At 45.4% G+C, this 12,247-nt stretch overlaps 1 protein-coding gene across 5 annotated transcripts in view; it reads left to right on the top strand.

Moving 5' to 3' along the window:
* The window catches only part of CC2D2A (coiled-coil and C2 domain containing 2A), a 133,443-nt gene that overhangs the window by 81,518 nt on the left and 39,678 nt on the right, over positions 1 to 12,247 (top strand). For all 5 annotated transcript variants that reach the window (XM_081593999.1, XM_081593901.1, XM_081593803.1 and 2 more), the window contains 4 exons: positions 2,244 to 2,391; positions 5,722 to 5,860; positions 9,000 to 9,203; positions 11,928 to 12,020. In XM_081593999.1, the coding sequence (XP_081450125.1) occupies positions 2,244 to 2,391; positions 5,722 to 5,860; positions 9,000 to 9,203; positions 11,928 to 12,020 (584 nt within the window). The remainder of the gene's footprint in view (positions 1 to 2,243; positions 2,392 to 5,721; positions 5,861 to 8,999; positions 9,204 to 11,927; positions 12,021 to 12,247) is intronic.

Raw genomic sequence — 12,247 nt, 5'->3', positions numbered from 1 at the left:
ACTCGCATGCCTGGTGATTTTTTATTGTGCGTGCATATCTGGATGCAAGAATTCCTTGAGTCCCAAATCCAGTCACCAGTCTAAAAGTCTAGAGACCTAAAGGTTTTAGTTCCAACTCTGTTACTAACAAACTGTGTGACCCTAGTAATCAAGTAACCTCTTTGACTGTCATCTTCCTCATTCATAAGAGGGATCTAATAATACCTCCCTTAAATGTCTTATGGGGTTATTTTGAAGATCAAGATGCAGTGTTCAGTATGAAGGAAAGATTTTTTTAAGTCATAAAGTAAAATAAGTACACTTTATTTACTTAATTACTTTTATTTTGGCTGTGCTGGGTCTTCATCGCAGCATTCCAGCTCTGCATTGTGACACACAGGCTTAGTTGCCCTGTGGCATATGGGATCTTAGTTCCCTGGCCGGGGGTCAACCCGTGTCCCCTGCATTGGAAGGCAGATTCTTAACCAGTGTACCACCAGGGAAGCCTCTGAAGGAAAGCTCTTTGGAAAACACAAAGGTGCTATCAGAGGATTAACAGGGGTGGTGTTTTGTGTTAATATCAATAATATTAACTGGGACTCCAGAACAAGTAGTTCCTATGAAAGTGAAAAAGTGAAAGTCGCTCAGTCGTGTCCGACTCTTTGTAACCCCATGGACTATACAGTTCATAGAATTGTCCAGGCCAGAATAATGGAGTGAGTAGCCTTTCCCTTCTCCAGGGGATCTTCCCAACCCAGGGATCGAACCCTGGTCTCCTGCATTGCTGGTGGATTCTTTACCAGCTGAGCTACCAGGAGAGCCTATGTTTCATGCTTAAAAATCTTTTCTTCTTTTATATGATTAATGTCCTGTCCGGAGACTTTTTGTCATTAATGTCGAATCAGTGGGAGCCCAGTCAGTGAGACTTTAAAGTCACTCGCACAGCTGAGCAACAGCTTCTGTGGAGTGGTCAGCGCCTGCCAGGTCTGTCTGAGTCTTTGCAGGTTTTTCCTCACTTGGCACGCTGTTTCTCATTCCAGGCACGCTCTCACCTGAGGGCGTTTGCATCATTCCTTCTGCCAAGAAGGCTATTTCCCAAGATACCCACATGCCTCCCTTCCGCTTTCTTCAGGCCTTTCATTATTCAGAAGGGACCTCTCATGGAGCCTTCCCTTGCCATTTAACATTGGAAAGTTCAACCCCTGCCTCCTCCTCAAACATATATTTTCTATACACTTTTCATAATTTGTTTCTCTTTTGCACTTACCATTCTCTAGCATAGGGTTTCCCTGGTGACTCAGCAGTAAAGAATCTGCCTGCAGTGTAGGAGACACAGGTTCGATCCCTGGGTTGGAAACATCCCCTGGAGAAGGAAATGGCAACCCACTCCAGTATTCTTGCCTGGAGAATCCCGTGGACAGAGGAGCCTGGTGGGCTACAGTCCATGGGGTCGCAAGAGATGAACACAGCAAAGCAACTAAATCACCACCACCACTCTCTAACATACTACCCTCATCTCTTATTTATCATATCTATAATCTGTCTTTCTTACTTGAATGTAAATTCCGTGAGGTCAGGGATTCCTATCAGTTTTCTTTACTGCTGTCTTGGTGACTAGAATAGTGCCTGGCAGGAAGTATGGGCTCAAATAGGTATCTACTGAACGAATGAAGGAGTGTCTTCACAGTAATTCTTAAAAGGGGTACTATTATTATTATTATAGTATGGGCTTCTCAGATAGCTCAGTTGGTAAAGAATCCACCTGCAATACAGGAGACCCCAGTTCGCTTCCTAGGTCGGGAAGATATGCTGGAAAAGGGAAAGGCTACCCACCCCAGTATTCTGGCCTGGAGAATTCCATGGACTGTATAGTTCATGGGGTCACAAAGAGTAGGACATGACTGAGCGACATTCACTTTCATTATTATTATCTCCATTTTATACATAGTGAAACTAAGGTTCAGAGACGTTAAGCAATGTGTCCATGGTCACACAGCTGTTAAGTGGCAGAATGTATATGCAGTTGGCCCCAGTGCAGAGCGCATCACTCATCATAACGCTACACTCTGCTGTCAGAGATACAGCCGAGGGGCCCACTGTATCATCGCCTGAAGTTCAAGGTTGTTGGTCTAAATGATGTGCTCCGTCCCCACCACCCCCACCCACTCTGTTCCATGTGTCTGCTCTCTGCTTTGTCTTCTCACTAGCACGGAGCTCACTCCCTCTTTCTAAACAGCATCCTTTTTCATCCGCTGCTCCCTCAGGAGTGCCCTTCTCATTTGAAGCTGACGGTGGTAATCAACTGATTCTAATGACCTCGGGGAAAGTGTCCAACAGCGTGGCATGGGCCATTGGAGAAAATGGGATTCCTTTAATTCCTCCATTGTCGCAGCAGAATATTGGATTCAGAAGGTAACGTGTGGCTAGAACCGTTGATGAGGAAGGACAGCATTGGCGTTAGCATGATTCAGTGGGGAAAAGGCTTGTGGGGTCACAGGCTTCCCTTATATTGTCATGTGCCAGTATTTTCAGAGGTTTTTTTGTGTGTGTTCTTATGATAAAAACTCAAGTGTTAATATCCTAGAAAATATTGGATGTTTGTCAGCATCAGATACCAGTAAGCCTGTGAAATATTCTTTTCGCAGTTTTACAGATGGGCAAAGTACATGGTATGTATTGTTGCTGTTCAGTCTCTCAGTCGAGTCCCACTCTTTGTGACCCCATGGACTGCAGCTCGCCAGGCTTCCCTGTCCCCCACTATCTCCAGGAGTTCACTCAAATTCGTGTCCATTGGGTCAGTGATGCCATCCAACCATCTCATTCTCTGCTGCCCTTTTCTCCTCCTGCCTTCAATCTTTCTGAGCATCAGGATCTTTTCCAATGAGTCAGCTCTTCGAATCAGGTGGCCAAAGTATTGGAGCTTCAGCATCAGTCCTTCCAATGAATATTGGTGTGGCATATAGTTGTATATATTTGGCCCTCAGTCAGAGATCACTGTAAAATATGACTGATGTAGAAACTTCCGGGTATATGAAAGGCCCTATTCTCAGTCCCCTTCCTTTATTGGTAGCTGTTGGTCTCACTCAGAACAGCAGGAAGGGACTCATTCCAGACGGGCGGCCCAGCCCCTCTTAGTGGTTGATGCCCATCCAGGCGGCCTAGACTGTGGAGCCAAGTGCCTGGGGTCCAGTCTTGCTTCAGTCATTCCCCAGTGGATGTGTCTTGAGTAGATTATCTTACTGTCGTGGCCTCAGTAGCCTCCATAAAGTGAAAGGACTTATCTTTTTTTTTTTTCATTTATTTATTTGGCTTCACCAAGTTCTCCTTGCAGTGTGCAGGATCTTAGTTGTGATGGAATCTAGTTTCCTGACCAGGGATCGAACCCAGGCCTCTTGCCTTGGGAGCAGGGAGTCTTAACCACTGGACCACCAGGGAAGTCCCAAAAGGACTTCTCTTGATCATCAAGAAGGTACATTCCAAGTCACAGCCTGTCATTTTCAACACGTGGAAAAACAGGGGAACAGGGCTGCTTTTGTTCTCCTTACGCCCTCTCCTTCCAATGTAAACACCTGCATCCTTGTGATGATAATAACAATAAGGTCTTTCTCAGCCAGGAGCCTGGCAGCATTTCCAGGGGAGGCTTGTTTATGCCTTTAAGTACAAGCCTCCTGTATTTTGTCTCATTGAGTTTCCTGCTGAGGTTAAAGCTCCAGCTCCTCTGGAGAGGAGGAAAAACAGTGTGAGTGACAGGAGATGCAGCCCTGTTAATAAAGGCCCAGCTCAACTGTGGTGACCGCCTGGCCCCCTTGGAATTCAGTCGTGTCCAAAGTTGGAGCTTAAGTTAGTTGCATAAATGTTTGTTTCTTCTGTTTTGTTTTAGCCTCAGCCCCAAGTGGTCCTCAGTTACCTGGGAGGTGGGACCTTTGGGGCATCCTACACCAGGTGCCCTGATATGGACCCAGTGACTCAGGACACTGGTGCACAGGGCACAGTTGCAGAAATGCAGGGTCACATTTGCACTCCTTCTGCTTATGCTTCTTTTTCTCCTGGTTGTACTGAGATCTAACTGACATATAACATTGTATAAGCTTAAGGTGTACAACATAATGATTTGATATTTCTTGATATTGCAAAATGATTTTCACAATAAGTTTAGGCAACATCCAGTAACATGCATAATTACAGTTGTTTTTTTTTCCCTTGGGATGAGAAATGTTAAGATCTACTTTCTTAGCAATTTCTAAGTGTACAACAGAGTATTATTAGCTATACTCACATAGTCATACATAGATTGAAGGCAGAAGGAGAAGCGGGTGGCAGAGGATGAGATGGTTAGATAGCATTACCAAACTCACTGGACATGAATGTGAGCAAACTCCGGGAGATGGTGAAGGACAGGGAAGCCTGGGGTGCTGCAGTCCATGGGGGTCGCAAAGAGATGGACACGGCTGAACAACTGAACAACCACAACAGCTATAGTCACCACGCTGTACATTAGAGTCCCAGAACTTATTCATCTTGCAGCTGGAAGTTTGTACTCTTGAGTGGCTTCATCCATTTATCCACCCGCCTGACCTCTGGCTCCACCAATCCTTTCTCTGTTTCTATATGTTTGGTTATTTGAGATTCCATGCAAAAGTGAGATCATCTCACTTAGCATAATGCCTCAGTGTCCATCCATGTTGTAGCAAATGGAAGGATTTCCTTCTTTTTTGACTGAATTATATATATATATATAATATTTTATTTATCCATTCATTCACTAACAGACACTTCAGTTGTTTCCACATCTTGGCTGTTATAACTACTACCAAGTCACCTCAGTCGTGTCTGACTCTGTGCGACCCCATAGACGGCAGCCCACCAGGCTCCACTGTCCCTGGGTTTCTCCAGGCAAGAACACTGGAGTGGGTTGCCATTTCCTTCTCCAATGCATGAAAGGGAAATGCGAAAGTGACGTCACTCAGTCGTGTCCAACTCTTAGCGACCCCATGGACTGCAGCCCACCAGGCTCCTCCGTCCATGTGATTTTCCAGGCAAGAGTACTGGAGTGGGGTGCCAATACTGCAGTAAACATGGGGGTGCAGAGACCTCTCCAGGACACTGATTTTGTTGCCTTTGGATGTATCCCCAGAAGTCAGATTGCAGGAGCATGTGATTGCTCTACTTTTAACTTCTTGAGCCTCCATACTGGTTTTCACAGTGGCGGCACCAACTCACTTTCCCACCAGCAGTGCACAAGGAATTCCCCGCTCACATCCCTGCCAGCGCTTGTTATTGGTTGCCTATTGTGACAGCCATTCTGACAAGTGTGAGGTGACATCTCATTGTGGTTTTGATTTGAATTTCCCTGATGATTGGGCTTCTTTTCATGTGTCCATTGGCCATTTGTATGTTTCTGGAAAAATGTTCATTGAGATCCTTTGCCCATTTGTTAATCAGATTATTTGTCTTGTCGCCATTGAGTTGAATGAGTTCCTTATATTTTTTGGATGTTTTAACCCCTTTTTAAACATATGCTTTGAAAATACTTTCTCCCACTATTCATGCTTTTTTATTACCCTTATAACATATTTAATAGCAACCATCAAGTAAAGAAAAATGGCAGAAATCCTTCCTGCAATCAAACTTTCCTTCACAGGCAGGAGCCTCCTAGAGCAGGGCTGGCCCTGGGGTTCCGTGGTCCTGATGCAGACTGCTCTGTGATGAAGTGTGTCTCAAGGAATCAACTTGTGTTTTCAGTGCTTTGAAGAGAGCAGATGCCATCTCTTCTATCGGCACGTCAGGACTGACAGACATGAAGAAGTTGGCCAAGTGGGCGGCAGAGTCCAAGCTCGACCCCAACGACCCCAGCAATGGCCCCCTGATGCAGCTGATCTCGGTAACGTGGCAGGAGACGTGGGTGCACACCACTTCTCCACTCGGTGTGGTAACCACAGAAAGGGCAGGGGTTTTTACACAGGTCTCCTTTCACACCACATTCTCCTATGCCAGAGTGTGTAAGAACGTGAGGGCTGGGTTGGATGACAGGTTTAAATTCTAGCTCTGCACCTGCTGACTGTGTGAGCCAGACAAACATGGTCTGAAGCCCGTGATGCCCTCACAGTGTCGTTGGGAAGGAATGAGCTGCTGGGTGTCAGCCTCTAGCTGTCCACACAGTCAGCAAGCATGCAAAGAACACCAGGTGCTGCTGAGGTTCCTGGGCTTCCCAGGTGGCGCTAGTGGTAAGGAGCCCTAAATGGTAATCTAATTAATCATCCAGCCAGAAACTAGCAAAACCACCATTTCTGAAGACACCCCAGTACAGGAGAAATAAGCGATGCAGGTTTGATCCCTGGGTTGGGAAGATCCCCTGGAGGAGGGCCTGGCAACCCACTCCAGTATTCTTGCCTGGAGAATCCCATGGACAGAGGAGCCTGGTGGGCTACAGTCCATGGGGTCCCAAAGAGTCAGACACAACTGAAGTGACTGAGCATGCACGCATGCACATTGTGGCTACTCTTACTTCTGCTGCTGCTGCTGCTAAGTCGCGTCAGTCGTGTTCGACTCTGTGCGACCCCATAGACGGCAGCCCACCAGGCTCCCCCGTCCCTGGGATTCTCCAGGCAAGAGTACTGGAGTGGGTTGCCATTTCCTTCTCCAGGGCATGAAAGTGAAAAGTGAAAGTGGAGTCGCTCAGTCGTGTCTGACTCAGTGACCCCACGGACTGCAGCCCGCCAGGCTCCTCCGTCCATGGGATTTTCCAGGCAAGAGTACTGGAGTGGGGTGCCATTGCCTTCTCCAACTCTTACTTCTAACCTCCATAAAATCCCTAGGGAAAAGTTTCCCTTCGCCCCTTCCATGGAGAGACACTGATCCCAGACTCTCGGGATTCCTTTCTCCAGGGCACATAGCCGGCAAGGATGCAGCTCCCAGTTGATGTGATTTCAGGGCATTTGCTCTTTCCATGTCACCTTGAAGGGCTGATGGGGCGTCTTCAGAAATGGTGGTTTTGTTTGTTTTCTTGTTGGGTGATTAATTAGATTACCACTTAGGTTTCATTTAAATATTTTTGAGATAAATTGTATCTGTCATAACATTCAAAATTCTTTCTTTGGTGAATTTATGCATAAAATGGCACATTAGTTAGTAAATGATTTCTCTTGGTATCAAAGACAATTGCTTTTGCTCCCAAGTTCATAGTTTCCACTGAAACCTAATAAATAAGTATTTGATCCAGAAAGTGTCCATAGCAGCACATTCTGTGATCACATTTCTTAGTTCATCAGGTTAACTCTAACCAGGATGAAAACTTTCATTGCTCCTCTAGTGATTCTAAGATAAGTCCCAAGGCAAGCTTCGGCTTACTCTGATTTTTATCTTTATAAAATCTCCTTCCAACATGATACTTAGTGCAGATAAAGAACTACTAGAAAGAACAGGTCATATTACCTGAAGTGTAGCCCATTCCATGTAAAACTCTCAAATTATGTTTCAGTGACTTGCCTTAAACTGACAATAATAGAGTGCATATGGCCCCTTCATTAGCTTTCCTGATGGCTCAGATGGTAAAGAATCCATCTACAATACAAGAGACCCAAGTTCAGGCCCAATTTGGGCAGCCCCAAGGCAGACTCCTGCCTACAATACAGGAGACCCTGGGTTGGGAAGATGCCCTGGAGCAGGAAAGGGCTACCCACTCCCCCAGTATTCTTGCCTGGGGAATCCCATGGAGGGCTGCAGTCCCCGGGAGCACAGAGTCGGACACACCTGAGTGACTAAACACTCGTCCCCTTCAGGTTTCTTCTTGTTAACCATTTGCTTCCCAGAGAAGGACAAAACACAAGGCTTGCTTTCCTGTTGGTCAGTCACTCAGTCATGTCAGACTCTTTGCGACCTCGTGGACGGCAGCACGCCGGCTTCTCTGTCCTTCACCATCTCCCAGAGTTTGCTCAAGCTCATGTCCATGGAGTCGGTGATGCCATCCAACCACCTCATCCTTGCCTTTCTGACTAGCCTCTTTCATGAACTGGGATTGTTCCCATTGCAAAGCCCCAGCGGATCTCTGCTCCCTGACTCTCTCTGCAGGTTGAGGCTGCAGCTGACAATGCTCCCAGCAGAGGAGCAAGTGGACCTGGGGGCAGAGTGCAGCCCAGACCTGCTGGTCCTCTCGGGCTTGCGGAAGCTGTGCTTTCTATGCTGGTGCCTGGGTCCGTCCCGCGTTCATGTTTCTTAACGACCAAGGCCGCAAAGTGGTGTCCAGGGACAAGACAACACGGCTGTGGAGCCAAGAGAAGCTGCTGACTGACTCTCGGGCCCTTATTTACGTGCAGAAATATAGTCTAAAAATTATATGCTAAACACGTCTTAAAATGTATGGAAAATATTGAAGTGTAAAAAGTTAAAATGTTTTAAGTAGTAGTAGTTTAATCGCTTGGTCGTGTCTGACTCTTGCGACCCTCTGTCCATGGAATTCTCCAGGCAAGAATACTGAGTGGGTTGCCATTTCCTTCTCCAGGGGATCTTCCTGACCCAGGGATTGAACCTGAGTCTCCTGCGTATTTTTCGCAGTAGGCATTTGGTAATACACTGATATAATTTACTCATTTATCAGTCTGTTATATTTTCATAACACCTATTAGGGGAGCATGTGTACCAGAAATGAACCATTTGCTTTTAATTTCTCTGGAAAAATGATTTAAGATCCCCTGGAGAGGGAAATGGCAACCCACTCTGTTATTCTTGCCCGGAAAATCCCATGGACAGAGGAGCCAGGCAGGCTGCAGTCCATGGGTCACAAAGAGTGGGACACGACTGAACAACTTCACTTTCCCTTTATAGCTACTCAATGAATATAATAGAATCTCCCACATTGCCATTATATTTGACTGTGTTTTCTCTTTAAATGAAATAGTGGATGTTTCAAGTCTCTCCATCTAAAACTGTTCAACGTTCAACATCATTCCCAAAAGCTGAATGCCATGTTTCCTTGGATGAAATCTGCCTGTCACCTAGAGCTTTGTATTTCCTGATTTTTATAGGTTGCTACCAGTGGTGAATCCTACATCCCTGATTTCTTTCGACTCGAACAGCTACAACAGGAATTTAACTTTGTTTCAGATGAGGAATTAAATAGATCCAAACGATTCAGGCTTCTTCTTCTTAGAAGCCAAGAGGTGCCAGAGTTCCGAAATTATAAGCAAATTCCCCTGTATGACCGAGAAATTATGGAAAAGGTATTTCAGGTAAGAGATTGCCTTTAGGGGTTAATAAAATAATCAAATATTTACGGTGCCATTTTGTATACCATTATATATATGTAGCTGTCATTGCGGTGTTCTCAGTAGCAATATTGGTTTCTTCTTTATCACACTTTACATAGCCTTTTCATTATTTTTCTTGAATCCAATGTTTAAATAATCTCTTTGTCTCAGTCTGATGACATCTAAACTACGAAAAATTGGGGTCGTAGGGCTAAAGAATCTCTTAAGTGTTAGTGTGGCAAATGGTCCTGCCTTAGTCAGGAATTTGATGCCATTTTTTTCAAATTAATTTATTTACTGAAATGGCTGCGTTGGGTCGTTACGGCCCGCAGGATCTTTAAAATTAATTTATTTACTTAAATGGCCGCGTCGGGTCGTTACGGCCCCGCAGGATCTTCGTTGCATCACGAGGTGTCTTTCATTGCACTGCAAAGGCTCTCTAGTTGTGGCTTGTGGGTTTAGTTGGTCACATGTGGGATCTTAGTTCCCTGACCAGGATTCAAACCCACGTCGCCTTCATTGCAAGGCAGATTCTTAACCACTGGACCACCAGGGAAGTCCCTCCATGCCATTTTAATCCAATAAGTATTTACTAAGCACAAAGCACAGTGGTAAGTGCTGCAGGGAAGATAGATGGGTAGGATTTGAACAGCCCGGTTGGAGGGGTAGGAAGTGGGGAACAGGTCTGGTCAGGATGCTGCAGGCAGCTGGAGGCAGAAAGCCTTGGGGGAGGATGGGGTGGGGCAGGGAGCCTTTGAGGAGTTACAGGGAACAGGCCTGTGTGGGGGGCCAGGCCAGGGAAGGCTGGACGAGTTTATGTTTGATGAGGTCAAGAAATAGCCACTAGAAGTGAGTATCAGTAGGACTTCTTTTGTTTGTTTGCTTTCACTGCCATTACTCTAGGAGGTGGATCCGAAAAGACACTGCTGCAATTTATATCAAAGAGTATTCTGCCTTACGTTTTCCTCTAAGAGTTTTATAGCGCATGGCCTTACATTTCGGTCTTTGATCAAAAGCAGTATGATTTTTCATAATTTTGGAGAGATATTTTTGGTTACTTGGTTCTTCTTCGTATCAGTTGGGACTTGTGATTATAAGTGATAAAAACCCAATCTGAACGAGCTCCTGTACCAGGGGGAGTTTTATTAGACGATGAAATCACAAAATCGAGTTAAGCGTCTAAGACGTCTGCCCCTCAGAGCTGCCCAAGGATTGCCAGGCTCCGTCTCCTTCCTGCATGGGCTTCATGGTACAGTGGCTTCATTTTCCCCCATTGCAGACAGATTTCTCTGCTTGATCATTTGGTCACCACTATCACCCAAGTTCATACCTAGGAGCCTCAGCCAGGAGGGGGAGGTGTGTCCTCTTGTCCCGAGTCTAACAATCCTGGGGACAGGGTCTTCTCCGGTGTCCAGTGAATAAGAATCTCCTTTGCAAGGCAGGGGATGAGGGTTCGATCCCTGGTCGGGGAACTGAGATCTCACATGCCACAACAAAGACCCCATGTTTTGCAACTAAGACCTGATAATAAATAAATATTTTTTATGCAGCCAAGTAGGAAATAATTAAAAAAAAAAAATCTTGAAGGCAGCTCTTAAGCCGCCCAGGCTGGGTTAGGAGCCATCCTGGGCGTCAGCTATGACCAGAGAAGGACTGAAGGAGAACATGGCAGCTCCCTGGGGCCCACATGGAATTTTCTTGATAGAAAAAGAGAGGAAAGTACAGCTGCCTAGGAAGAGAAAGCCAAAGGCACCCACTACTCTCCTCCAAGTAGGTGACCCAGGTCAACTGCAACCAGATGTTAGTTACTCTTTTTGTAATTGCTTTACTTGAAATAGAAAGACAAAAAATTAAACAGGGCCTTTGGCTAAGTCATTTGGGTGAGCTTAGTATCTCGATCTACAGTGACTCGATTATCTCTATGGCCTCTATTTCTTTCTGCATGAACTCTAACTTCTAAAAACAAATACCTTATATTATACAAGGAATTTAGAAAAATGGTACTGACGAACATACTGGCAGGGCAGAAATAGAGACACAGACCTAGAGAATGGACTTTGGACACAGATAGGGAAGGACAGGGTGGGACGAATTGAGAGAATAGATAGCTAGTGGCAAGCTGCTATAAAGAACAGGGAACTCAGTCTGATGCTCACTCTGGAAGAGTGAGATGCGGGCTGGGGGGGGATGTTCAAAAGGGAGGGGATGTATGCATACATATAGCTGATTCACATTGTTGTACAGCAGAAACCATCACAAATTGTAAAGCAATTATACTCCAATTTTTTTAAAAAAAACTTTTAAAAAGCATTGTAATTTGTAACTAGTTGTAAAGCAGTTCAATCAACTGTTTCCAAATCCTGGATGCTGTATCAAAAATCAACTCTGAACCTGAAGTTCAGAGGGAAGTAGAAGGAAGATTTAGAACCACAATTTGTGACTTAAACTACACATGACAAATAATTCTCTAATCTGGACTGTAGCCACCAGGCTCCTCTGTCCATGGAGTTTTCCAGGCAAGAGTACTGGAGCGTGTTGCCATGCCTTTCTCCAGGGGATCTTCCCGACCTAAGAATTGAACCCTGGTCTCCTGCATTGTAGACAGATGCTTTACTGTCTGAGCCACCAGGAAAGCCCAATCTCAAAAAAGGCATGAGAGTACCAGTATTTTAAAATCAGAGAAGTATTGTTTCCTTTTAATTTTAGGACTATGAGAAACGGTTACGAGACAGAAATGTAATTGAAACCAAGGACCACATAGATACCCACAGGGCCACAGTGGCAAAGTACCTCCAGCAGGTAAGGAAAATCATCTTAAACAGTCCTCGTGGGGGACAGACAGGCAGCATCCTGATGTTGGAGAAGGGAGGTCTCTATCCTCAACCCTTGTCGGCTTATTTTCTCATAACTGTTGTTGTTGTTTACTTGCTCAGTCGTGTTCGACTCTATTGCGACCCTATAGACTGTAGCCCATCAGACTCCTCTGTCCATGGGATTTCCCAGGCAAGAATACTGGAGTGGGTTGC

This window comes from Giraffa tippelskirchi, chromosome 1, assembly GCF_054371585.1.
Source record: "Giraffa tippelskirchi isolate mGirTip1 chromosome 1, T2T-mGirTip1v1.2.pri, whole genome shotgun sequence".
NCBI classification, from domain to species: domain Eukaryota; kingdom Metazoa; phylum Chordata; class Mammalia; order Artiodactyla; family Giraffidae; genus Giraffa; species Giraffa tippelskirchi.
This window is presented reverse-complemented; position numbering and strand designations above follow the sequence as displayed.